Source organism: Oryctolagus cuniculus, chromosome 3, assembly GCF_051225735.1.
Source record: "Oryctolagus cuniculus isolate XC-2025 breed Fujian yellow rabbit chromosome 3, ASM5122573v1, whole genome shotgun sequence".
In the NCBI taxonomy this organism is placed as follows: Eukaryota; Metazoa; Chordata; class Mammalia; order Lagomorpha; family Leporidae; genus Oryctolagus; species Oryctolagus cuniculus.
Window position 1 is genome coordinate 138,508,418 of NC_142869.1, and position 27,520 is coordinate 138,535,937.

The 27,520-nt window shown below is 49.5% G+C and overlaps 3 protein-coding genes across 26 annotated transcripts in view; 2 read left to right on the forward strand and 1 right to left on the reverse strand.

Moving 5' to 3' along the window:
* The window catches only part of ATXN7L1 (ataxin 7 like 1), a 285,586-nt gene extending 281,810 nt beyond the window's left edge, over window positions 1-3,776 (forward strand). For 12 of the 22 annotated variants that reach the window (XM_089328451.1, XM_089328454.1, XM_089328455.1 and 9 more), the window contains one exon: window positions 3,425-3,776. In XM_089328451.1, the coding sequence (XP_089184577.1) occupies window positions 3,425-3,523 (99 nt within the window). In that variant the 3' untranslated portion in view covers window positions 3,524-3,776. Of the gene's footprint in view, window positions 1-389 lie in introns of all 22 variants that reach the window. The other 10 variants (XM_051848825.3, XM_051848830.3, XM_051848832.3 and 7 more) reach the window with 5 other exon arrangements.
* Window positions 3,777-17,301: 13,525 nt separating this feature from the next.
* EFCAB10 (EF-hand calcium binding domain 10) lies at window positions 17,302-26,426 on the forward strand. Its single transcript, XM_002712030.6, has 4 exons — window positions 17,302-17,551; window positions 24,089-24,253; window positions 24,659-24,746; window positions 26,350-26,426. The coding sequence occupies exons 1-4, from the start codon at window positions 17,443-17,445 to the stop codon at window positions 26,384-26,386; spliced, it is 399 nt and encodes a 132-aa protein (XP_002712076.3). The 5' UTR covers window positions 17,302-17,442; the 3' UTR covers window positions 26,387-26,426.
* Window positions 26,230-27,520, reverse strand: part of RINT1 (RAD50 interactor 1) — a 31,204-nt gene continuing 29,913 nt past the window's right edge. For 2 of the 3 annotated variants that reach the window (XM_089328474.1, XM_089328473.1), the window contains exon 15: window positions 26,370-26,718. In XM_089328474.1, coding sequence (XP_089184600.1) covers window positions 26,526-26,718 — 193 coding nt within the window. In that variant the 3' untranslated portion in view covers window positions 26,370-26,525. Of the gene's footprint in view, window positions 26,719-27,520 lie in introns of all 3 variants that reach the window. The other variant, XM_008258337.5, reaches the window with a different exon arrangement.

Here is a 27,520-nt window from a genome sequence, read left to right on the forward strand (position 1 = left end):
AAGATGGCTGGACTAAGGAGCTAACTTAGTAACTTGAGCCCAGAATCCAGATCTGCAAAGCCTCCATGTGCACCCCAAATCGGTGCTTCTTCCTTAAATAACTCACTGTCTCATCTACCAGCTGCATGGGAATAGGTGAACTAATAGAGAAAAACAAAAAAGATGTCGCTCATCCCCGTCGCCATGAATCTCCACTGCATTGGGGGCTGGGCTCTCTGTGACCACCTGACACGGCATGTGTGGAGTCACTCCCCTCGCTTGTCAAAGCTGTACACAGGTGTGGGGCGTCACCTTTCCTGCCCCAGAGGAGAAGGCGGGGCCGCGGCCTGGAACGCGCGTGGGTCCCCGCAAATGTGTGGTTTTGAGACAGATTTTCTTTTCTTTCCTAGAAGAACACAAACAGACCTGGCAGGATAAGGACTCTTCCATAACAAGACTGCGAAGCCACTTCCAAACCACTTCCAGGCTTCCTGGTCGTGCCTCGGGAGGCCGAGGCGGGAGGAGGGGGAGGGGACTGAGCCGTGGGAGAGAAGCTGTTTTCCCGTGCCCTGCCTGTGGCTCTGGCCTTTCTTCTCCTAAATTTTTGAAAAATTAACCAATTTTTATTTTCAAAGAAAAAGGCAAGAGACCGTGAATCTGATACTTGCAGCAAACAATGCCAGTGTTTTGTTTCCGTTGTCTTTCCTTCCGTTTACCACGCGTATACATCTTCCACATGTGGGAGTCCCTCCCCAGCTCCTGATGCTGCTATGGCACCCCGTTGTTTTGCTGCAGCCCGGACGGCAGGCGTGGCAGAGTGTCACTTCCGGGCCTGCTCCATCTAAAGCTCTTGAACTTTAGCACCTGCAGAACGCTTTGCTTCCTGGTCCTCTCCCACCCCTTCCCTTCCAGCCTCCACCTGCCACTCCCTGAGTCCCCGCTGCTCTTCAGAGGGAGCTGGCTGTCCACAGGTCCCTCCAGACAGCACGCTGGGGAGCTGAGAGCAGGGGAGGGGTAGGGTGCTCTCATCAGGTTTCTGCAGCCCACCATGGCTGGAGCCCAGTGCTGGGGGCAGCATAGAGAACCGGCCATTTAATGGTGTGGTTTATCCAATGTCACTTCCAGCTAAGCAGCTGGGTCAGGGACAGGGGCTGCAGTGGCCTAGGAGGGTGGCAGGAAGCAGAGCATGAGAGGTAGGGGACCATAACCCACCAAAGACGGTGAGAACTGGATACCTGTGTTAGGAGTCCACTCTGCAGAATCCATCCCGGGGTGCGGAGCTGAGTGAGCCGGAGAGAGAGGGGGATACCAGGCAGCCACTCCCTGGGGACCACTGCTGCTAACGGCCTTCCAGCAGCTGTCCAGGCTTCTGGGGGGTGGTTAATGTGTTGAACCCCTTGGGAAAATCAGTGCTAGCATTTGCTGTCCTCCCCACGCCCCCTGCACTGCCAGGTGCGCCGACTCAGAACCAGCCGTCCCAGAAGGAACCACTTGGAAGAGCCAGGAACATTGGAGCCCCGTAGCTGTAGAACTGATCACACTGGAGTTTTGAAAAGAACCAGCAATACCATAAGCTCTGGCAGGCAGTGGTAACCAGGTTGGGAGATCACGGTAGCAACTAGGTGTTCTGCGCCAGCCATGTAGGCTCCTAGCCCGAGACACAGCAGGGATGCTGGGAGGGTTTGCCCCAGCCTCAGGTCCCACGTGAGTGCACTGCTCGTGGCCTTGCTGGGCACAGGCCTCATCCGCACCCAGAAGATTCTCTTTCTGTCCCCTCCCCCAGCCCAAAGATGAGACTACTGCTAAGCTTCACCACACAATCCGAATCCGCAAAGACTCGAGGCAGATGGAGTGCTTTGCCTCCGTGGAATTGCACTGACAGTGTTTCTTAGAGGATTTCAAACCTTTTTAATATGAAATGAAGATGTTTTTAAAATCAGGAGTTGCTATCAAACACCAGGACATGAGTTCAGATGATTTCATTTTTATTTCTACAGTGTTAAAAGTGCACTTAGATGCTGGTTTATTTATGTCTTGGGGGAAAAAAGGAAAAGACTACAAACTGAAGGGATGAATGTTACTTTTTCTTCTTAAAAAAAAAACTTAAGGCAGATTTTAAGACTTATAAATGTTTAAGAAATTATAAACAAGGTTAGACCCTTTGGAAAAAAATTTAGAAGATATTCTTAAAGTAAATTTTTATAGTGTTAATTTTGTAATAATTTATGTTTTACTATATTGCAGAGCTAACTGACCAGAATAGTTTCAGAAACAATATGAAACTTAGGAAAGTTTAAGCAATGTTTCTATTTTTAAAAACGTTCTTTGAATTATGTTTTTATTGTACATTTCTTCAGACTGAAAAGTGTGTACATATCTTTGTTATTTTTTGCACAACTTTTGTCTCGTTTGGTTTTAGAAGTCTTGTTTTTTATAATTTATTTTGAGTTGGAAAAACTTTCAGGAGTAAAAAACAAAACAAAACAAAATCTCAGCAACAGAACCCGCTGATCTACAAACTCTTGCACTCAGAGAGGGGGTACAAGGTGGCACGACGAAGCGGCTGCTTCTGCGAAAAATGCCCGGACAGGGACTCCCGGGGCGGGTCAGTGGGTTCCAACATCTTCCTCTCCACGTCTCGCCTGGGAAGCTGGACTCGAGAGGCTCCCCACCGAACGCTGCTCACACCGCTGAGAGACGGGCTCTGACCAAGGTGAGGACATTTCTGGAAAACCGAACAAAAAGGGAAACCCTCCCTCCCCCCACCCCGCCGTACTTCCTCCTTTGCCACCCACCCCATGTTTACGTTACGGCGATGGACTGAAGACTTGCGGCTTGGAAACAGAACGCAGAGCTGAGGTGTTCTTTGGGTTTGATTTCTCGGAGTTCGACCGGACCAGACCGTGAAAAAGCGGTCCGAGGGGGAGGTCTTCGGTGTTCTTCCGTGGCGCGCGCCTGGGTGCTGGGTGCTCGGTGCTCGGTCTGCCCCGCCGGGCCCCCTGACTGCGCACACCCCCGTCTTGCCTGAAGAGCTCCTGATGTCTTGTCGCCAGCCGCCAAGGCCCGAAAGCTCTGGCTGTTAAGCATCACGCAGCGCGTAGACCTGTCAGCCATAAAACAAAAACAAGCGACCTGGATAACTTGTATGCCTTCTTTTGTATCGACGTACCAATTGTAAATAACTCGGATCGACCTTTGTAGAGAATAGTTTATACAGCATATTCTATTATTGCTGATTCTCAGTGAACTCTTGTTTTGAAAAAGGAAACAAAAGAAATTTTCTATTGACACCTTATATTTTGTTATGCTGTCGGCCCATGGCACTTTAACGGAAACTCTGTGGGTTTTACGTAGCTGGTCCGTCATGGGGTAGATTAAATAACTGTTGTCACACAGCCAAGAATTTGCACCTGCTCATTTGTCCTTTCCCTACTCTCGATTTTAGAAGCTTCTCCAGAAGAATTTTGAAGAAAGCATGTCCGATCACCCTAAGCAGACGCCACCCCGTGGAGTGGGTTTGTTTTCTGCGGCGCGCCTTCTGTAACACTACGCGTCTCCCTCCCTCGCACTATCAGATAGGATGCATTCCATGCCTGTGCTATCGTTACGCAGAACAAACTCTGCAGTAGGTGTAAATAGTGAACTCTACAGCTCACGGTTTTCAGAGGAAAGAACAAAACACGTATCTATTGATACTGCCATGGTACAGCACCAGGCCTGGAAATATTCTCCAGTGAGTGATTGTATTTTTTTTGTAACATGGCTTTGTAAATAAAATAATTTATATGTTTGTAAAATGAAGTCTTTGGCTTTTCCTAAAATTTCAGTTTGAGATTTTTTTTTTCCTTTTGGGTGACGGGGTTCTCCAAGGAAGAGCGCCCGTGCTAGAACAAAACATTTGAGGCAGGAGTAGAAGAGAACACTGGCTCCATTCAGCAGATATTTATAGCACGTCCTCTGGCCTGCACCTGAGCTGGGTGCTCTGTGCTCAGTGAGGAAAAGCGGACACGGCCCCAGCCGTGGAAGCAACCCAGTAAACAAGGAGAGCAAGTAGACGCACACCAGGGAATGTGTGGTTACAGATGCTGGCAGATGCTGTGGTGCCAAGAATCAAGTTCTGTGAACAAAAACGGTGATGTCAGACGGGACCAGAGGAGGCAGCCAGGGTATCCAGTCTAAAGTGACCACAGGCAGGGCGGGCATTGTGACCCGGCAGGTTATACAGCCGCTTGGGACACCTGCCTCCCGTATCAAAGTGCCTGGGATTGAGTCCCACCTCTGCTTGTTGTTAATGCACTTGGAAAGGCAGCAGAAGATGGCCCAGGTAGTTGGGTCCCTGTCACCCACGTGGGAGACACTGATGGAGTTCCTGGCTCCTGGCTTCAGCCTGGCCTTGCCCCAGTGGTTGCAAGCATTCAGGGAGTGAACCAGCAGATGCGTGTCTGTCTGTCTGTCCCTCTCTTTCTGTCACTCTGCCTTTCAAATAAATAAATCTTTTAAAAATATGCAGAAAGATGAAACTATGAGACATTTATTTAAAAGGGGGAGATTATCACACATAGCAAAAGCTTTGTGAATTCTTGAATCTTGAAGGATGGGGACAGAGCAGGGGCAGAGAGATGGACAGAAGGTAGCAACAAGGCTGCAAAAGGCACCACAGAGTTTGAATTTTGTGCTACATTCGATGGGGCATCTTTGGAAGGGCTGTATGTCGGGATATGCCATGGTCTGATCTGTTAAGAGAGCACCCTTGCTGCTGCGTGGAGAATCAGGAGGGGCTGTAAGACACCTGATAAGAAATAATGTTAGTGTTGTGGTTCAGGATATTTGTTTGACGTTGCATTCCCAAAGGCATACATGTGAAGGGCTTTGTCCCCATGGTGGTGCTGTTGGGAGGTGGTGGGACCTTTAGGATGTGGGGTCTGGGTCACTGAAGACTATGAAAAAAGCCTGAGTTCTGACTCACCCACTCTCTGCTTCCTGGGTCACCACGAAGTCCTTCTGTGCACACTTGACTGTTGCCAACACCACCCCCAACAACCTGGCTGTCCGCTCTGGGACTTGAACCTCCAACATTGTGAGCTAACTCAACCTTTTATCTATAATGTAAGTTACCTCGGGTATTTCATCATAGTCCCAAAAAGCTGACCGATACAGTCGGTGCAGTCCCAGAATGATGATGGTAGCCGTCAAGAGAAATTAATAGGTTCAAGAGGTATTTCAGAGGTCCGATTGGCAAGACCTGTTTTGGGAAAGACTGGCCCCCGGGTTGCTAGTAGAACAGTTGTGTTGCGTGGGGGTGTCCTTTCTACAGATGAGGAAAACCAAAGGAAGAACAGGAGGCTTGTAGGAAGAGGGCTGGGTGATCAGAAGTTCCATCTGGAAGCTCTTTACATACACTGCCTGAGATGATCTCTGAAAAGGATTCAGTGTTCATTTGGACCAGAAAACCCCACAAAACTATGCAAACCAAGATGTTCAAATCTTCACGCTCACTTTAAGAACATGAGGGAAACTGCCCAGGCCATCAAGGGCATGCATAGCCAATAAGCCACCAAGCTCCTGAAAGACGTCCCATCAAAAAAGCAGTGTGAGCCATTCTGTCCTATCAGTGGTGGAGTTGGGAGATGAGGCCTGGCCAAACGGTGGGGCTGAACACTGGGTTAGTGGCCCAAAAAGAATGCAGCATTTTTGATGCACATGCTGAAAAATGCAGGGCTCAATGTTGACTCTGTGCCTGTTGCACACGTCCAAGTGAATAAAGCACCCAAGATGTCCACTATATTTAAAGAGTTCATGCTCAGATCAACACATGTGTGAGCTCCTGTGCCACACAGAGATGATTCCTTACTTAAAAAAAAATAATAATAGTTGTTTCTAAGCCAATGGAGGAAGTTGCACAGAACAAACTGAAGAAACAAAATGTTGTGGCCTGGGGATAAATTGAGCTTAAAAATAAATCAAATAGCTGGCGCCACGGCTCAATAGGCTAATCCTCTGCCTAGCGGCGCCGGCACTAAGCACCAGGTTCTAGTCCCAGTCAGGGCGCCGGATTCTGTCCCAGTTGCCCCTCTTCCAGGCCAGCTCTCTGCTATGGCCTGGGAATGCAGTGGAGGATGGCCCAAGTGCTTGGGTCCTGCACCCCATGGGAGACCAGGATAAGCACCTGGCTCCTGGCTTTGGATCAGCGCGGTGCACCAGCGGCAGTGCGCCAGCTGCGGCGGCCATTGGAGGGTGAACCAATGGCAAAGGAAGACCTTTCTCTCTCTCTCTCACTGTCCACTCTGCCTGTTTAAATAAATAAATAAATCAAATAAAAGTATGCCCAAAAAAGGTCTACTTGGCCCATCTATGTTTGCTCACCTAGGCGATTACTATGAAATGTGTGAGCTGCTCTGTCAAGAAGTCATGGTGCCCACACACAGTATGTACGCATGGTGGATGTGTACACGTGGCGGAAGCTACCAGCAGGAATGAGCTGAAGATACCAGTTTTGGATTCAAGAGGATGCAGGTGCTCTGTAGGGCCACAGGCACGGTTGTGATCAGAGGAGAGAATGCAAAGGGACAGGTTGGGTAGAAGCAGAAAGCTGGCAAGGGACCCTAAGATGCAGCATTCACAGAAAAGAGAATCCAAGAGAAAGTTACGCACATCCAGGAAGTCAAAACCACGGCTGGCTGGCTGGCTGAAGGGAGGAGCAGCCAACTGAACCCAATGGTGATGCAAAGCGAAAGGAGATGGTAGTGAGCCTGGTTTTTCAAGCTGTGGGAGCTCATCGATGACTCCTGGTTGCCTAGGTGACTTCAAACAACATAGGTTTGTTCCTTCATTGTCCTGGAGACCAGAAGTCCAAAATCCAGCAGGTGGCACTCCCCTAAACGCCTCTACAGGGAATCCTCACCTGCCCCTTCCTGTTTTGGGTGACTGCTCGCAACCCCTGGTGTTCCTTAGCCTGGAGACACATCACTCCAGTCCCTGTCTCCTTTTCCTGGCCTGCCCTCCTGTGGTTTTCCTGGGTCTCCAGTCTCCCACTCCCTTTCTCTTATGAGGACACCTGTCTTTGGACTTAATATGCACCCTAAATCCTGGATCATCTCATCCAGTAATGCTTATTACATCTGCAAATTCCCTTTTTTTGTTTTTTCTCAATTGAGGTCACCCTTGCAGGTCCTAGGGGTTAGGGCTTGGATGTGTCTTATTAGGAGTTTCCTGTTCAGGAGTAGGGAAGGTTGAAGAAGCAAGAAATGGGAATTCAGAGAGGTGGAAAGTGGGAGGGGGGAGAGAGAAAGGACAAGAGAGAGAGAGGGAATTAGATCCTTGAGAAGACAAGAGGGAGCTGTCAGCCCTGCAGGAGGAGGTATGTGGAATGGGTGTGAAGTTAGCCTGCAGAGTCAATGCTGGGAAGACAAGGGAATCCCTAAATGATGGCTTCCATCTTCTCGGCCAGGAGGCAAAATGGATGTGCAGGGGAGCTCGGGACCAGTTGGAGAAGACTACAGAATTAAACAGTTACTAAAGAAACTGGGCTGCCCGACCGTGTTGAGAGGACATTTGGGATTCGTGATCGAAGATGGATCCCAGCAAAGATGGCCTTGGGGCCTGGCTGGAGATGTCCAAGAGCGAGACAAGGCCACTTGCAGCCAGAGCTCCCAGGCTGATGGAGGCACATTTGTCTTCATTTGCCTCAGGCCCAAGTGGACATTTCCACTGCAGTGCAGAACGGAAAAGGGAGGCGGCGGATTTGAGCCGTGGCGCGTGGCAGACAACACAGACTAAATGTAAAACCGGATTGTCCACAGTCTCAAATCAGTGTGACACTTCCAGCGCCACCACCTTCCTGTGTCTGTCAGTCCTCTGGGTGGTGGGTTGGTGACTGGTGCCCCTCACTGCACTGGCCCAGGAGACTTCTGACTCCACTGGCAAAGGGACCTGTATGTTCCAAACCCACCACTCTGAGGCTCCATCAAAACCAAAGACTCAGAGGATCTGCGGGAGACCCAGCAGCGATCTTAAGGAACCTCTTCCACAGGTGAGAAAACCGAGTCACAGAGGAGTTAATGAGGCACCAAGGGAGTAAACGTTTAGCCTCCACAGGCTTGCAGGGCTGGTGTGCTGAGCCAGGCTGCCACCTGCCCTTCAGGCCTCCAGTTCAAGCCCCAGCTGCTCCCCTTCCAACCCAGCTCCCTCTTCATGCACCTGGGGAAGCAGCAGCGGATGGCCCAACTGTGTGGGTCCCTGCACCTGTGTGGGAGACCTGGGTATGGTTCCAGGCTCCTGGCTTCGGCCTGGACCAGCCCTGGCCTTGTGGTCATTATATAATAAACCAGCAGTTAGAAGGTCTCTCTCCCTCTCTCTCTCTCTCCCTCCCTCCCTCCCCTCCCACCCCCGCACTGCTGCCCCCATCCTCCCACCTTAAAATAAATACATAAATCATAAATCTTAAACCAAAAAAAAAAAAAAAAAAGCTGCCCTTGAGGCCGGCAATGTGGCATAGCAGGTAAAGCTGATGCCTCCAGTGCCAGCATCCCAGATGGATGCCGGTTTAAATCCCGGCTGCTGCACTTCCGATCCAGCTCTCTGCTGAGGCCTGGGAAAGCAGTAGAAGATGACCCAAATCCTTGGGCCCCTGCACTCACGTGGGAGACCCAGAAGAAGCTCCTGCTTCCTGGCTTCAGATCGGTGCAACTCTGGCCATTGTGGCCAATTGGGAGTGAACCAATGGATGGAACATATCTCTCTCTCTCTCTCTGCCTCTCTCTCTCTCTGCCTCTCCTTCTCTCTGTGTGTAACTCTGACTTTCAAATAAATAAATAAATATTTAAAAAAAAATGAGCTGCCCACATTGCACCACAGATCAGATGAGATGTCATTAATATTGGGAAGCTTTCCTTAATTTAATAAAGAAGTGGAACTTTTCTGAAGTTTCCCTTTGGCCTTCACATATGTCATGAATTTTTTTTTAATGTTGCCTGTTTATTTTCATTTATTTGAAAGGCAGAGAGGTAGTGTCAACAGGGAGACATCTCCCACCTGCTGGTTTCCCTCCCAAATACCAACCGTTGAGCCTGGGTTAGGCCAAAGCCAGGAATTTGGAATGCCACCTGGCTCTCCCACATGGATTGCAGGGACCCAAGCACGTGAGCCATCCCCTGCTGCCTCCCAGTGTGAGCACTAGCAGGAAGCTGGATCAAAAGCAGAGCTGGGACTTGAACACAGACGCTGCAATAAGGGAGAGAGACAGTGCAGGAGAGCGAGAGGGAGAGAGAGAGACAGAGAGATCTTACACCCACTGGTTTATTCCCCAAATGCTCAGGACTGGACCAGGCCAAAGTGAGGGACTCAGGACTCCATCTGGGTCTCCTACATGAGTGGCACAAACACCTGACTCATCATCTCCTGCCTCCCAGGGTGCACATCAACAGGAGGCTAGACCGCAAGCGGGGCCAGGACTCAAACCTGGGCACTCTGATACGGGATGCTGGTGTTCCAAGCAGCATCTTTAAAAAATAAATAAATAAATGTAAATTAAATAAATAAATGACTTATTTGAGAGGCAGAGAGAGAGGTCTTCCATCTGCTGGTTCACTCCCCAAATGGCTGCAACAGCCTTGCTCCATCAGAAGCAAGGAGCCTGGAGCTGCTTCTGCATGTCTCACGTGGGTGCAGGGGCCCAAGCACTTGGGCCATCTTCCTCTGCTTTCCCTGGCCATAGCAGAGAGCTGGATCAGAAGTGGAGCAGCTGGGACTCGAACCAGCACCCACATGGGATGGCAGCACTGCAGGTGGCGGCTTTACCTGCTACACCACAGCACCGGCCCCTCAAGCAGCATCTTAACCACTGAGCCACAACAACAGCAATGCCCACCACCATGTCCCTGACTTTTTTTTTTTTTCAAGATTTATTTTATTTATTTGAAAGAGTTACAGAGAGAGGCAGAGACAGAGAGAGAGGTCTTCCATCTGCTGGTTCACTCTCCAGATGGCCACAAAAGCCAGAGTGGTGCCGATCTGAAGCCAGGAGCCAGGAGCCTCCTCCAGGTCTCCCATGTGGGTGCAGGAGCCCAAGGACTTGGGCCATCCTCCACTGCCCTCCCAGGCCACAGCAGAGAGCTGGATCAGAAGAGGAGCAGCCTGGACCAGAACTGGCAGCCATATAGGATGCCGGCACCCCAGGCAAGGGCTTTAACCCACCGTGCCACAGCACCGGGCCCTGTCCCTGAATTTTTAATGAAAGCAGGCATGGGGTCTGCACTGTGGCACAGTGGGTTGGGCTGCTGCCTCGCCCATCTCATCACCACAATCTCCTCCCATCCCCTGGATGTTCTCAGTGGCTCTGAGCATTTCAGAGACCGAGCTGGGAGAGGGCAGACGGTAACACTTCTAGTGCAGTACTGCATTAGGACAAAGGCAGAGCCCCATGGCAGCAAAGAGAATGAGAGGGAAAATAATTGGGATTCAGGGGCTGCCTTCTCTATTGGAAAGAAATCAGATGCACGTTTTTGGTTTCAAGTTTTATGAGTCCGTTCCCTCTCTCCAGATCAATAAACTGGGGAAGTTTTGATTTGGATCGTGTCGCTCCCCCTCTTCGTGGAGGAGCAACACAGGACCCTGCGCTGTTCTTTAGTCTGCTCGGCCCTCCCCGGGTTTGCTGCTGGTTCTTCCCGGGTTGGCTACTATCCCTTCCACCTCCGTGGAAGGGCGGTTCCCCCTGGCCGCTTTCCCCACTTCCGCAGGGGAGCGGCACACCGCCGGCCGGCTCTTCTCGGGGGCTGCACAGGTGTTCCTTCAGCTAGATGTTCCCCTTAGATGTTCCTGGTGCATGCCGTCTCTCTCCTCCTTTATAGTCCTCCTCCGCCAATCCCAACTCGGCTGCCCACACGCCGAGTACGCTGCTCTCCAATCAGGAGCAAGTCCTACAGTTTATTGGCTGAACTGGAGGCAGCTGTGTAGAAGCTGTTTACTTCTCTCCCAGCACCATATTGTGGGAGAGCAGATGCATAGAATAAGTCTTAATTCCAGTAACTCAGTCCAGTCCGGATTGCTCCCCACAGATCGGATCCCCGATACTGAGAGGAGAATTGGCTGACCTGCTGTTGGGGACACCCAGAGAGGGCAGCTCCAGGCCCGCGCTCGTCTTCAGGCGTTTGTGGGATGCTCCTGCCAGCTCCACATCGAGCCCAGCCTTGTAGAACATTTTAATGAATGAATTGGCTTTCAAAGGAACCTTGGTGAATGAGCAGCCTGTGAATACAAAGGGACCGATTCGTAATCGCTGTTGCCTTTGGGGGGCAGAAGGGCGGTTCCTGGAGTGCTGGAATGTTCTGGATCTTGACCTGGGAACTTGTTAAATGGATCTGATCATTTGTGAAATCGTTAATCAGACTGTGCAGCTATCACATTCATCCTGCCGCGTGCACTCCGAAGCACATGCGCACACGCAGAAGGTGCGTGGCAGACTTGAGATAATTGTCTTAGCAGAAAGAAGAGAGTTTCCAAGGTGAATACCGATGAGAAGCCCCTTTTCCCCCGCCCTGTCTCCCAGAGGCAGTCAGTACCACAGGGGAGGGGTGAAGCAAGCGGGCAGGGGTGAAAGTCTCCCACGGGGGCACTGGACCTGCCAAAACCCCGCCCCCTCCACTCCCACCCCAACGTAATACCAAGTGGCTCCTCCCCCCTCCCTAGGCTCCAGTTATGGTTACCTGCTGGAGAAATTAACTGTTGTATTTCACGGTTTTTATTCACTTTAAAGAGCAGAGAGACAAAGAGAAAAAGACACACACAGAGAGGGAGAGAGAGGGAGAGGGAGAGGGAGAGAGAGAGAGAGAGAGAGAGAGAGAACTCCCATCCACTGGTTTTTTCTCCAAACTCCTGTAACAGCTGGGACAGAGCCAGGCCAAAGCCAGAAGCCAGGAATCCAGTCAAGGTCTCCCACATGGAGGCACAGGTCCAACTACTTGAACCATCACCTTCTGCCTTCCAGAGAACACATTACAAGGAAACTGGAGTCAGGGGTGGAGCCAGGAATCCAATTCGGAAACTCACACACGGGGCCTGCATTGTAGTATAGGAGGTAAAGCTGCTGCCTACAGTGCCAGCATCCCATGTGGGTGCCAGTTTGTGCCCCGGCTGCTCCACTTCTGATCCAGCTTCCTGCTAATGGCCTGGGAAAAGAAGTGGAGGATGGCCCAAGTGCTTGGGCCCCTGGCACCCCTGTGGGAGACCCAGAGGAAGCTTCAGACTCCTGGCTTAAGCCTGGCCAGACCTTGGGAGTGAACCAGTAGATGCAAGATCTCTATCTCTGTAACTCTGACTTTCAAATAAATAATTTTTATAAAAAGAAAGAAACTCTGAGATGAGGTGTAGATGTCTCGAATGGCGTCTTTTTTTTTTTTTTTAACAGATTGGTCTCTTTATTTGAAATCAGAGTTACAGAGAGAGAGGAATAGAAAGGAATATCTACAAAAGTGCAAGCACTTGGGCCATCTTCTGCTGCTTTCCCAGGCACATTAGCAGGGAGCTGGATCAGAAGTGGAGCAGCTGGGACAGGAACCAGCGCCCATATGGGATGCATGTGCTGTAGACGGCGGCTTAACCCACTACACCACAGCGCAGGCCCCTCAAGTGGCATCTTAACCGTGGCATCAAACACACACCCCTATTTTCCGGAGACATTAAATGAGACACCGAGAGGTTCAGGTAGAAGGATACCAGGCCCAGCAGAGAAAGTTATCGCAGGGTGGGAGTGAAGGGGGGCATGAAACATGAGGAACTCTAATATGATACAATTCGCATGTATTGCCTTTTTTTTTTTTTTTTTTTTTTGACAGGCAGAGTGGACAGTGAGAGAGAGACAGAGAGAAAGGTCTTCCTTTGCCGTTGGTTCACCCTCCAATGGCCGCCACGGCCCGTGCACTGCGCTGATCCGATGGCAGGAGCCAGGTACTTCTCCTGGTCTCCCATGGGGTGCCGGGCCCAAGCACTTGGGTCATCCTCCACTGCACTACCGAGCCACAGCAGAGAGCTGGCCTGGAAGGGGGGCAACCGGGACAGAATCCGGTGCCCCGACCGGGACTAGAACCCGGTATGCCGGCGCCGCAAGGTGGAGGATTAGCCTAGTGAGCCACGGCACCGGCCTTCATGTATTGCTTTATTTTTCTTAAAACTTAGATAACATCAGGAAGCCTGAATCCGTAAATATGAGGGATCATCCCCAAAGTACATGTGAAATGCAGGTTATGAGAAACCTATAAATGGATTTCAAAATTTCAAACCAATGTTTGCACCAAAATAAGCTTATTTAATTCCACTTTTTAATTCCACTTTTATCTATTTGATAGAAGAGAGATGAGAGAGAAAGTGAGCTCCCACCTATTGGTTCACTCCCCAGATGCCCACAACAACTAGGGCTGGGCAAGGGTCAGGCTTTGACCACAGCTGAGAACGGGGAACTCAATCCACATCTTCCATGTGGGGGAGGGCAGGGACCCAACTACCTGAGCCATCGCCGCTGCCCTCCCGGTCTGCATTAGCAGCAAGTGGGGAGCAAAGCTGGATCTGGAACCTAAGCACTCTGATGCAGGGCACTGGGTCTCAACTGCTGGCTTAAACTCTCATCCTTAAATCTATTTTCCTATAACATCTGTGAAGTACCCTGATTACCTTCATGACAGCCAGAGTATGTAACTGGCTCTGGACTTTGCAGCTTAAAAAGACTGGATAGGAACAAGTGCCTAGTGGGTTAAGCTGCCACCTGCAGTGCTGGCAACCCATATGGGCACTGGTTCTATCCTGGCTGCCCCACTTCCGATCCAGCTCCATGCTAATGTGCCTGGGAAAGCAGCAGAGGATGGATAAGTGCTCGGGCCCCTGCCACCCACGTGGGAGACCCGAATGAAACTCCTGGCCCCCAGTTTTACGGTGGCCCAGCCCCAGCTGTTGTGGCCATTTGGGGAATGAACCAGCAGATGGAAGACATCTCTCTCTGTTTCTCCCCCACTTTCTTTCTAACTCTGCCTCTCAAATAAAATAAACCTAAAAAATTAAAAAAAAAAAAAAAAAGACATTACTACGTTACTAGGGATACTCAGAGTCCAAACTGGAGTACCTGGATTTGATACCCAGCTCTGGCACCTGACTCCAGCTTCCTGCTAACCCCTGGAGGCAGCAATGATGGCTCAGGTAATTCAGTTTCTTCTGCTACCCGCTTGGAAGACCTGGGTTGAGTTCCTCTCAGCTTCGGCCCTGGCCCAACCATGGCCATTTTGAGCATTTGGGGAGTGATCCAACTAATGGGAATGCACTATCTCTCTCTCGATCTCTCTCGATCTCTCTCTCTCTCTCCCTCTCCACCCCCCTTAAATAAATAAATTAAAAAAAAAAAAAAAGACTGGATGGCTACAGGATCAGAAAACCTGAAAGTAGTCAAATATAATTAAGTATAGTGAAAAGCTGTGTACTCCTCCCTGGCATGGGACGGCCTTAAAAGCAATTTTCTTCATAGGGGAATTCTCCCAGGAGAGATTTTGTAATCTTGGGGTGCATAAGCATTTGGTTCCGTTGACATGCTGGGACTTTTTCATTCTAAAAACCATGTATATTTCATGTTTACTTGAATGCATGTAGCACGCCAAAACCTAGGTGCAGTGATCCTGCACACAGCAAGCCAATCCCAGACTCCGGGGTGGGTGGTGGAAGAAAGTATTTATTTTGTAATGCACAGAGCAAAGAGGCTGCTAACACTCAATTCACAGAACCCGCGAGGGATTAAGAGAGTTGACTCTTTATTAATTTGTTTATTTGAGAGGCAGAGAGACAGCTCTCATCTGCTGGCTCACTCCCCAAATGCCCACAATGACCAGGGCTGGGCCAAGTTGAAGTTGGGAGACAGGAACTCAGTCCAGGTCTCCCACAGAAGTAACAGGGACCCAGCCATCGCCCACTACCTCCCAGGGTGCACATTAGCAGGAAGCTGGAGTCAGGAGAGAGACTCGGAGCCAGTCTCTCTAATATGGGATAGAGTTCCAGGGGGCATCCTCACCACGGAGCCAAAGGCCAGCCCCCAAAAACAGTACACTTTTTTTTTAATGTGCAGTTTGTTAAATGTTAATTATATCTCTATAAACCTGTCAAAAGAGCAATAACAAATCCTGCAGTGTCCAAGCCACGAAGTTCATGTCAGGGCTCTGGCCTGGCACCTCAGCATCGGTGCCTCCTGAGGACCTCAGCTGAGGCTAGTGTGGGACCCCACCCAGGCTGCACCTGCCGGACAGACGTCCACCCCCCCACCCCCCCAACCCGAGCCTGCGCAGGCGCACAGTGGCAGCCACCTGCAAGGACGTGAACACGCAGAAGCCCGAGATGGTCGTGGAAGTCAGTGACCAACCGGGCAACATGGAGCCCGATGTGCACGTGCTCACCCAAGCTCAGTGACCTGGGAGCTGCCACCATCACCCGAGCCATGAGAAGTGCCGGCTCAGCCCGCCGAGCCTGAGAGGCGCCGCCATCAGCACCGTCCAGTCCAGGCTTCTGCCCGGAGGCCGGCTTGCCCCGGGGGCGCCGACCTGGAGGGTGCGGACTTTTGCGTTCTCCACGGACAGGCACAAGGAGCTGCTCAGCCCAGGCACGAGAGGGACGTCCAACATCCAGGCCACTGTCTCCACAGTACCGCGTCCCTGTTCTGCCCGGCCCGGGCCCCCACGCCTTCGGTCCAGTAAATTGCTGACACCGCCCCTCCCCGGAAAGAGTGCGAGGGGTGGGGGGATGGACAAGGAGTGGCCGCCGCTGCCATGGTGCGGAGGACGGAGGTGGCGCGGGTGAAAGACGGCCAAGTCCACTAGGTGGCACCTGGACACGTCTCTCTCGCTGATTTCTGACCGGTCGCTTCTGGGCCTGGCTCGGCTCCCTACCTCGTTCCCTGGATGAGGAATGTCTGCAGACTCGAGAGAAGCGAAAACCACCTGCAACAGGGGACGATGGGAGGCGGGCCCAGAGCGCCCTCCGAGATTAGATGGTGGCAACTTGAGCCTTCCTCCGCAGTGCAAAGAGCAGAGCGTTTGTTCAGAGTCAGTGACTCCGGCAGGCACCCCGCGCCCGCTTCCCGCATGAAGGGATGTTCCTTGCCTGTTGGGTTTTGCTTTAACCCAGGCACCCTGGCTTTGGGCCACTCATTTAAAGGCCGCCGTAGGTAGAGCCACAGTTGCTCTCCCAGGTGACCCCAGGTCTTTGGTCAACCCTGAAGGCTCAAGCACGAGTAGGGGATGCATGATTTCAGCTCTCCTGTTGGTGTTTCACTGCCTCCTTCTACCACGGAACATAAAGCCAGAGCCCAGGGAAGTGGCTCGAAGAAAACAAAGCACACCTGAGCAGTAACACCCACGTTGATAGTTTTCTAATTCTCCGCAGAAACCAGGAGGAACCAGGGTCACAGAGGGTCCTGGGATCCACAGACTCTGGAGTAATGTATCTGCTTTGTCTGCTTCGCTGTGTCCCCTGGGTCAGGCGCCAGTGAACTCTGTCACCAGGACCACCCAGCCACACCTCTGTGAGAACAGTATAAATAAAAGTGCACGGATCATACACACACCTGTGCCATTCTATGTGCGCCCCAACTTGCCGCTCCTTCCGTCTGTTGGGGGAGAGGCAGGTGGGGAATCCCACCTGTTTTTTCTTTTTTCTGCTAAAAAGTTTGCAGAGCACTCTCCCACCTCCCTGTGAAAGACCTTGCTTCTTATAAACCCACACCAGCATGACAGGTGTGGGCAGTGTTCCCCGGTCTTTTCAGGGAGTCGGCTCCTGCCCTCCTTGGAATGTCCCCTCCAGACTGAGGACAAATCGTCTCAAGATTCTGTAAGGATAAAGTGGCTGCCATCCCTCAGGGGCCTCTGTAGGCCGGTTATTTCTTTGATCAGGGCTGGAAGTTGCTATAAAACATCGCAAAATAAAGTCTAGCGTTAGGGTATTAGCTATGGAGGTGATGGCTGAATTTTGAGTCTTGCATTCTGGGGTCCTTTGGGCCAGGTTTTCATTTAGTGAGTTAATCTTTAGTAAGGAGTTGAATTTGTCTCTAAGATGTATTTATTTATTTGAAAGGCAGGCAGTGAAGAAAGAGGACCCGTAAGTCAGGGGAGAGACTGGGGCCCGCCAATGGCCATATCAAAGGCATTAGGAATGGGCCGGGTGGCAGGACTAACACTTGAAGCCTCAGCGTTGGATCAACGACTGAGACACAGGCTAGAAAAGGCAATCAGGCCGTCCCCCGCAGCAGGACAGTGACACCGGCCCACGAGCGGTGCGCCTCCCCTGCGCCTAACCGCTCGCCACACCCACCCAGGCCTCCGCCCCGCCGCAGCGGAAGTCGAGTCGTCGGCGCGGGGAGGTGCCTCACGTGACCACGCTGGGCGTGGGGGGCGGAGCCAACCGGTCTCCGCGCCCGCTGGTCACCTAGCAACGGCCAGACGCGGCGAGATGGAGGGCGCCGGCAGCAGGGAGCGCCAAGCGAGGGAGTATCTGGAGAAACATCGGATCATGGAGTTGCTGAACCACCTCACCAGCGTCCTCCTCTTTTTCCGGCCAGGTAGGTGTCTTGCGTCTCGCTTGGCTTTCCGCTCCGGCCGCCTCCTTACGTGAGCAGTCCCTGCTCGCTCGCGCCCCCAGACCCCCAGCATCTGCCACGCGAGTGCCCCCTTCTCCGCTCCCACACACTTTCCCCCCTGCACCCCCAACCCCGGTCCCCCTCGCCCTCCTGCTGCTGATTAACTCTGTGACTTTCAATTAAGCGAGTACTTAGCGAACGGTCTCTGTGCCAGCTGCGACAGGCTTGCGAAAGAGGTGCCTAGCTCCACCCCTTAGGGCCAGGTGTCTAAGGGCCAGACCCTGAGTTTCTGCGTCCTCCGGTGGGAAAGGGAGACCGTGAGGGTACTCATTTCGGGGGAGAGTCGGGGAGACTGAATGAGGAATATACGGTGTAGCCTTACACCTGGCAGGTGCTAGCCCTGCTCTCAAGTAGTAAGGGAACTTCCCAGTGGTAGGGTGAAATCGAAGCTCGCCGAAGGAGACTGCTATCCTTGACACGACTAAACCCCTTACAGAGTTTGAATCATCCCATCCTTTTTGTGTGGGGTGTGATTAAGAAGTTCTGTGAAGGTGAAAATAGTTTTATTTTTTAAAAAATATTTATTTGAAAGTCAGGGTTACACAGAGAGAGGAGAGGCAGAGAGATAGAGAGAGAGAGAGAGAGAGAGAGAGAGAGAGAGAGGTCTTCCATCCACTGGATCACTCCCCAGATGGCCACAACAGCCGGAGCCGCGTCCATCCGAAGCCAGGAGCCAGGTGTTTCTTCCGGGTCTCCCACATGGTGCAGGGGCCCAAGGACTTGGGCCATCTTCTACTGCCCTTCCAGGCCACAGCAGAGAGCTGGACTGGAAATGGAGCAGCTGGGTCTCGAACCGGCACCCATATGGGATGGTGGCACTTCAGGCCAGGGTTTTAACCCACTGCGCCACAGCACCAGCCCTGAAAATAGTTTTATGTGTCACTTGCAGAATTGTCACTTGTCATATGGAGTGCCCGAATGCCAGAGGGTTCACTGGCTTCTGTGGAAGGAAATGGAAATACTGAACATTCTGACTTTGCCATCAGCCCCCTAACCAATGTGGTCTGAATAGGATGATAAAGTGTTTGTCAGTTCTTTTAAAGTGATAAAGAAAAAAATTATTGAAACATTTATTTATTTGGAAGGCAGTGTTTGTGGGGGTGGGGGGAGTCTTTGCTTTGCTGATCCACTCCCTAAATGGCAGAAACCTCTGGGATTATGCCAGACAGAAGCCAGGAGTCTGGAGACCCAGGCACTCGGGCCATCTTCCACTGCCTTTCCAGGTGCATTAGCAGAGTGCTGGATGGGAAGGGGAGCAGCCAGGACTTGAAGCAGCATTCACAGAGGATGCTGGAGTTGCAGGCAGTGGCTTAACCCTCTGCGTCACCATGGCCACTGCTCAAATTAAATATTTTTAAAGATTTATTTATTTTATTTGAAAAGCAGAGTTGCAGAGAGAGAGAGACAGACAGACAGGTCTTCCACCTGCTGGTTCACTCCCCAAATGGCTGAAATGGCTGGAGCTGGCTGATCCAAAGCCGGGAGCCGGGAGCCGGGAGCTTCCTCTGGGTCTCCTACACAGGTACAGGGGCCTAAGCACTTAGGCCATCTTCTACTGTTTTCCCAGGCCACAGCAGAGAGCTGGATTGGAAGACAAGCAGCCGGGACTGGAACCGGCACCCATATGGGATGCTGGCAGTTCAGGCCAGGGCTTTAACTCTCTGTGCCACAGCGCCGGCCCTTCAAATTAAATTTTAAAAGCCTACTTTTGAGAAGGGAATAGGTGTTTATCACAGCAGTTAAGACACTGCTTGGGATGGTTGCTTCGCATATCTGAGTACCTGAATTCAAGGCCTGGCTTTGCTTCCAATTTCAGCTTCCTGCTAACGCAGGCCCTGGGAAGCAGCAAATGGTAGCTCAAGTACTCGGGTCCCCACATGAGAGACCTGAATTGAACTCTAGGCACTTGGCTTCAACCTGGCCCAACCCCAGCTGTTGCAGGCGTTGAGGGGACAGTCACTGTCTGTTTCTGGCTCTCTCTGATTCTCAACTAAGTTAACATTGAAATTAAAATGTCTTATCCTACACTCAAAACTTGCTAACTGGAATGGATAGAATTCTAGGTTGGGATATACGGCTGACAGAATTTTGAGGGCATTGTTCCTTTGTCTTTGTTCTAAAGATTTATTTATTTTGAAAGTCAGAGTTAGAGGGAGAAGGAAAGATAGATTTTTTTTAGCAAAGTTACAGAGAGAGGTAGAGCCAGAGAGAGAGAGAGAGAGAGATATCTTCCATTCCGCTGATTCACTCTTCACATGACCACAATGGCCAGAGCTGAGCTGATCCAAAGCCAGGAGCCAGGAGCTTCTTCTGGGTCTCCCATGCGGGTGCAGGGGCCCAAGGACTTGGGCCATCTTCTACTGCTTTCTCAGGCCATAGCAGAGAGCTGGATCAGAAGAGGAGCAGCTGGGACTAGAACCGGCACCCATATGGGATGCCGGCACTTCAGGCCAGGGCTTTTACCCGCTGCATCACAGCACCGGCCTCAAAAGAGAGATAGATCTTCCATCCACTGGTACACTCCCCAGATGGCTACAACGACCAGGGTGGGGCCAGGCCAAAGCCAGGAACTTCATCCAGGTCTTCCACATGGGTGTCAGGGGCCCAAACATTAGGGCCATCTCTGCTGGGCCTTTTGCAGGCCATTAGCAGGGAAGTGGATTAGAAGTAGAGTAGCCAGGACACAAACCAACACCCATATGTGATGCCATTTTTGCAGGCGACAGCTTTACCCACTGTGCCACAATACCAGCTCCACCATCAGATTCTTGATTGTGTATGAGCCATGTTTTATCTTTCTGGAAGTTTTTTAGGATTGTGAAATTTTTATCTTACCCCTAGTGTTCTAAAAATTTAAATGCCTGCAGTAGTTTTGTTGTTGTTTTTAGTTTATTGTACTAGATATTTTGTGGTCTTTTTAAACTGGTAGACTATTTTCTTTCAGGTCTGGTACATCTCTTTCTTGCTTTCCTAACTTATTTCTTTCTTCCTTTCTGAAATTGTTACTAGTTAGATATTGTATATCCTGTCCCCATTCTTTAATTTTCTTGACATCTTGATATGATATATAATTTGATCAGAAAACAGGCCTCACCGCAGCTCACTAGGCTAATCCTCTGCCTTGCGGCGCCGGCACACCGGGTTCTAGTCCCGGTCGGGGCGCCGGATTCTGTCCCGGTTGCCCCCCTTCCAGGCCAGCTCTCTGCTGTGGCCAGGGAGTGCAGTGGAGGATGGCCCAAGTGCTTGGGCCCTGCACCCCATGGGAGACCAGGATAAGCACCTGGCTCCTGCCATCGGATCAGCACGGTGCGCCGGCCGTGCCGGCCATTGGAGGGTGAACCAATGGCACAGGAAGACCTTTCTCTCTGTCTCTCTCTCTCACTGTCCACTCTGCCTGATTCTCCCAAGGCTGTGGTAGTCAAAAGGGGAGTAACCTAGCAGATGGAAGATTCTGCTACTCTGCCTTTCAAATAACTAAATCTTTTTTTTTTTTTTTTTTTTTTTGACAGGCAGAGTGGACAGTGAGAGAGACAGAGAGAAAGGTCTTCCTTTGCCGTTGGTTCACCCTCTAATGGCCGCCGCGGCCGGCGTGCTGCGGCCGGCGCACCACGCTGATCCAAAGGCAGGAGCCAGGTACTTATCCTGGTCTCCCATGGGGTGCAGGGCCCAAGCACCTGGGCCATCCTGCACTGCCCTCCCGGGCCACAGCAGAGAGCTGGACTGGAAGAGGAGGAACCAGGACTAGAACCTGGCGCCCATATGAGATGCCGGCGCCAAAGGAGGAGGATTAGCCTAGTGAGCCATGGCGCCGGCCCAAGATTTATTTATTTATTTGAAAGAGTTACACAGAGAGAGGAGTGGCGGGGGTGGAGGGGGTGTCTTCCATCTGCTGGTTCACTCCCCAAATAGCTGCAACCATCAGAGCTGCACCAATCCGAAGTTAGGAGCCAGGAGCTTCCTTCGGGTTTCCCATGTGGGTGTAGGGGCCCAAGGACTTGGGCCATCTTCCACTGCTTTCCCAGACCACAGCAGAGAGCTGGATCAGAAGTAGAGCAGCCAGGACTCGAACCAGTGCCCTTATGGGATCCCGGCACTGCAGATGGTGGCTTTACTCACTATGCCACAGTGCCGGCCCCTAATATTTTCAACATTAAGATGCTGTTCTCACATTTAAACATGTGAACTCCAGAGGTGAGGAGGGAAAGCCAGAGCTGTGGAATCACTGACCTAGGACAAGGAGGAAAATCTAACGCATGATGCTGGCATGCAGAGTTTCAAATAAATAAATAAATCTTTTTAAAAAAGAAAAAGAAAGAAAACCTTGGAATCGTAGGGGAGTTACAGAAAATCAGACTAGACGGACTGCTTGAGGTATGCTGTTGAGAGAGCGAGTCCACAGTCCCACACCTCGCTTCCAAAATGCTCTGAAAAGCCGCAGATTTTCATGAGCCTAACACCAAAGGCTGAAGTCATTTGGTGGGGAAATCTGGCCTTATCTAGGATGGCTGTATTAGGATACATAAGTCGATGTCTGAGCAGCCAGTTCCCAGCAACAGTTCTGTGCTAAAGGAGAGAATATGGACTTTTAGTCCATTAGCCCCACCCTGGTCGTTGTAGCCATCTGGGGAGTGAACCAGTGGATGGAAGATCTATCTCTCTTTTGAGGCCGGTGCTGTGATGCAGCGGGTTAAAGCCCTGGCCTGAAGAGCCGGCATCCCATATGGGCACCGGTTCTAGTTCCAGCTGCTCCTCTTCCGCTTGTTCACTCCTCAGATGGCCACAACAGCCGGAGCTGCACCAATCTAAAGCCAGGAGCCAGGAGCTTCTTTCAGGTCTCCCATGCAGGTGCAGGGGCCCAACGACTTGGGCCATCTTCTGCTGCTTTCCTGGGCCATAGCAGAGAGCTGGATAGGAAGTGAAGCAGCTATGCCAGTGCTGGCCCCTTTAATACTGATTTTTAAAGTTTAAGGGGGAGCGCTATGAGGTAGCGGGTAGCGCCGCCACCTGCAGTGCTGGCATCCAAATGGGCACTGGTTTGAGTCCCAGCTGCTTCACTTCTGATCCAGCTTTCTGCTATGGGAAAGCACTAGAGGATGGCCCAAGTCCTTGGGCCCCTGCACCCGCATGGGAGACCCGGAAGAAGCTCCTGGATCATAGCTCTGGCTGTGGCAACCATCTAGGGAGAGAACTAGCGGATGGAAGACCTCTCTCTCTCTCTCTCTCTCTCTCTCTGCCTCTCTGTAACTCTGCCTTTCAAATAAAATCTTTACAGAAAAATGTTTAAAATCTGACATTTGTAAAACAATTGGAAATTTGAATTTTACCTATTTGAGTATACTAAACCTTTCTTGGAAGTGAGTGGTATTATAGTAGTGGCATTATGGTAATATGGAAAACAAAAAAGTCATTTTTTATAGAAGTGCATGCAAATATTTATTAATAAAATATGATTGCTTTGATTAGATCTGAAATAATATAGGAACAGTGGATGAGGTTATCATGAAATAAGATTGGCCACAAATTCTAACAGTTGAAGTTGTTGATGGGTTAATTATACTTTTGTAAACAGAAGACATCCTCAGTAGTAACATAACTTGAAAAGAATGAAGGGGCAGGCATTGTGAATACTGTGATTGAGGCACCCACATCCCATATCAGAGTACCTGCGTTGAGTCCCAGCTCCACTTCCGATTCCAGCTTCCTGCTGGCAGCCGGTGATGGCTCAAGTGTTTAGTCCCTGTCACCCACATGGGAGACCCAGATTGAATTCCCAATTCCAAGCTTCAATCCTGGCCTGGGCTCTGCTGTTGCAGGTAGATGTTTCTGTGTCTCTCTGCCTTTCAAAACACACACATACACTTGTGTGTGTGTGTATATAAAGTTCTTTAAAAAGAATGAAAAAATATATGAGTAAAGCCCAGGATTGAAACAACATGACGGCGCAGTGGGAACCGCAGTTAGTCTCAAGGGCTGCATCTTTGTTTCTTCTGGCATCATCACGATTGTCCTCTGCTACTCCTGGAAAGTGCATTGATCTTGATTGTCTACAAAATTGCTTAAATGCAAGCTTGTTTATCCCAAACACTGCTTTTCTGTTAGAAATAAACATTCATGATTCCCAGCTAAAAGACTGTGCTTACCTAAGTTTCTGTATCCCTTTGTTTAGCTGGCCAACTTCTTCCCTGCATCTTGCTGTCCTTTTTGCTGTTGTTTGTTTTTTTCAACCCTGGCTGCAAACTAGAATTACCAGTTCCTGGACTTTTCTATCACTATTTGAGGTAGGGCACTTGTAAATTGATCGTTCGCTGTGTTATTTTTCTGCTAGACAAGAAAGGAAGTCCTGTTTCCCATTGCCTAGAACACCTTGCACGTGGGTGCTTAATAATTGTTAAATGGCTGCTTTCGCTTGTGACACATTTTACCTTTGTATCAGAAAGATTTCAAACTATTGTTTTGCAGAAAAACCAAGAGACTACTTAATAACTCTGTTGGAACGTCTGAGAATTGCCAAAGAAACAGGCATAGCTTTTCCTTTCTTTATGGACAACTCGAACATTGTGGCCATGTTTGAGATGATGGACTCTGCAGGCAGAGGCGCCATATCGTTTGTGCAGTATAAAGAAGGTCAGTATCTCCTGCAGGTTGAGCTAACAGTCTGTGGTTGGTCCACTTGTCATCACTATAAGATACCCAGATGCACTTCTTGGGGAAGTTTATAGGCTGGAGGTTACAGTGCAGCATCAGGAGGCCCCTTGGTCTGGATCTGATGAAGGCTGGGCTTAGTGGGTGTGGAAGAATGGTCACGTGTTAGGCCAGGGAGCAGGGAGAACTGCTAGGTAGAGCTCGGACTCAAAATGACCAGTCGTCTCACAAGATCCATCTCAGAGGCCATAGTTAGTTCCAGTCTTCACTGCTAATCCATCACCATTAAGAGATCTGCATGAATTTTGGGGAGACAAGTACTGCTGTACCCATATCATTCTGAAAATAATTCACTTTGTAAATACTCTTGTCTTCTGACTTTTACAGCCCTAAAAACCCTGGGTCTGTGTACTGCAGATGAAGTTTTAAAAGGTGAAGGACACATAGTAACTTTGGATCAATTCAGGGATGAAGTGTAAGTCTACTTTTAAATGAGTATTTTAATTACATGGCATGATTTTTAAATATTAATACCACTAAAAACAAGTTCCTAGCTTTTGGGAGGAACATTTCATTACCTGGGAACTCGGCTGACTACAAAGTGAGGACAGGGAAGGCAGACAGTACAGGCGCTAAGCCCGGGAAGAGGAGCATGGAAATCATGGAGCTGGGAAGTTCCAGAGGGTGCGTCCTCCTCTTCTCAGAGGGAAACTTCAGTAATTCTCAAGAATGAGGTGAAGATGCCCCAGCCTGCTAAGAGAACCAACAAAAAGGCTTTCCCAACACTAGTTGGGAAATCTCTGTATAGTCACAGAATTTATCTAAAAAATATTTCTTCAGAATTGTTTATTGCAAAGTAAATGTTTAGCAACAGTATAGGTTACTTGTGGCCTGACAATTTTGGACTTGAGGTATTATAGCAATAGTGCTAAGTAAATGCTAAGTCAGAAAACAAAAAAGTCACTGGAATAACATTTGATAGTTGTAGAAGGCCGCCAGCTAAACCTAGCTCAGTCTGTTTAATTTTGCTCTGAGACAGGCAAGCAGTAGAGCCACCTGGAGATAACAGTTCTGATATTGCTCTGAAGATAAACAGACCCCATGCTTGGGCAGGCTCACCCCAGCTTAGGAGGCCAAAGCTGGCCAAGACTGACTACAGTTCACTACAGACTCATTATTAATTCCTTAGCATGCTAAATGACTCACCAGCTAGCCACCATGACAGCAAGTATCAGACCATGTAAAGAGTGAAAAGGGGTTATGGGTAGGTTCCAGGAAATCTCTGCCTACTTCCCAGAAAAACCATGAATGTACCCTTCCCTTTCATTAGATGCCCCATCTGTTGTTAAACACAGTTCAGAGACAGGGCCACGCTCCTCCAAGTAGGCCCTTCTCTGTGCAGTGGGCACCATTTCTTTCTCAGTAAAACGCTTGTTGCTCACTCTTTGCTAATCTCCAACTCACTCCTGAATTCCTTCCTGAAGCAAAGCCAAGGACGTGGGTACCAGGCAGACCTTGTATCTGGTTCCACGAGGATCTGTGAACCAAGAAACCATTATTTAGTACAGCCAAGGCCAAGGAAAAGTTAGAAAAAGGAAAGCTGAGTTTTTCATCTCATCATCAGTCACATAAATACTAAACCAAAGTGTTTAGCTATCTTCCCACCCCGGGGGAAGGCAGAGGCAGAGTCTCACCCAGAGAGAGAAGGATGCTACTGTAAAGGAGGCTGGAACTAGGAAGTATTTTAAAAGGAGGACATCTGTGGAGAATGAGAATAATCCTAACTTATTCCCCAGTTCTTATGTGTTTTCTATGGCAATACATTGAATTCCCAAAGTAGATATAGGAACCTCAATTACAAACGTGCATTATATAGTGATTTAAAAAAAAAAAAAAACACAACTGTATTGGTTGTGTTTGATTATTCACAATAGTTTTTCTTAATTAGCAAAGGAAACTGAAGTTGGTTATAATTTATTTTCTCTGCTCTTGTGCTTTCCTCGATGACACATTCAGCATTTATATTTGAAAGTGGAATTATTCTGATTTTTCATGAGTTTTTGTTTTTGTTTTCTTAGGAACAAGAGGACTCTGGAAATATGGTCATCATTTTAATAACACCCTGAATCCATGATAATAATGATTCTGTAAAGTTTTCAGTTGTCCAGTTTCATTAATTCAGAACTTTATCATATAATTAGAAAGCCAACAGGCTTCCTCTTTGTTTTAAAAAAATTTTTTTTCTGAAGACACATTATTTTCCAGTGTTGGGCCAGTTTGTCCTCAAGTTAAGTAGAATCTCAACATCTTGTTGAGCCAGTTTGTAAATCCCAAGTTCATTTAACGCCGCGGTAGCGGGAAGCTGTCCGGAGGCCGACTGCAGCACGTCTTTCAGGAGCAGTGCAGAACCAATGTTCAAATTCAGAACAATACAGGCTTCTTTGACACTGTTTCAGGGGGAAGGGAAAGGAGGCAAATGAGATTATGGTTCTCTGTGAGACCCAAGAACAATTTCATTCTGACAGACACCTTCCCTCACTGTTGGCCCACATGGCCTCTATAAGAACTGTTTATGGATTTGTTATTTGGCTCTTTTGGGACCACAGCATGCAGAGTTTAGGGTGCACTCAGTTACTATAAGGTAAAGGATCATTGCTTTCAATAAGGACCCACTGCTTCCCCAAATACAACACTTGATACTAACAGTCTATCAGGTGTGGTTACCACTTTAGGCAGATTAGGACATGAGAAGAGGAAAAATTAAGGGAAAGCAGCACAAAGGTAGAATACTAAAATAAAGAAAAAACACAAAATAGGTATACCTTTCTAAAACAAGCAAACATGTTCATTTTATAGTAAGCTCAAAAGGGATGCTTTAAAATCTCAAAACCTTGTACCTAACTTTAAATCAACAAATTGTGAAAATATTTCTAAGAATTTTACTCTGACATACGTTTATAAATACAGTTAGAACTAAGATTAATATGAATTGTTTAATTAACTTTATTTAGGCCTGACCTAATTTCTTACATTTACTGAATATGGCACTTGCTGTCTTTTTCTATTTATTCCTGCAGTATTAGGCAAACAGAAGCAATAAAACATATGCTAAGAAACAAAACTCTGGGGCCAGCATTGTGGTACAGTGGGTTAAGCTACTGCCTGTGACACTGGCACCCCATATGAGCGCCAGTTCAGTCCTGGATGCTGTACTTTCTACCCAGCTCCCTGCTAACAAGTCTGAGAAGG

What these genes read in the sequence shown, in the direction of transcription:
- EFCAB10 (XM_002712030.6), top strand. Translation starts at nt 17,443, where the DNA reads ATGGAGGGCGCCGGCAGCAGGGAGCGCCAAGCGAGGGAGTATCTGGAG. An exon ending in CCTCCTCTTTTTCCGGCCAG is followed by an intron (nt 17,552 to 24,088) that starts GTAGGTGTCTTG and finishes ATTGTTTTGCAG; the next exon opens with AAAAACCAAGAGACTACTTA. An exon ending in GTTTGTGCAGTATAAAGAAG is followed by an intron (nt 24,254 to 24,658) that starts GTCAGTATCTCC and finishes TGACTTTTACAG; the next exon opens with CCCTAAAAACCCTGGGTCTG.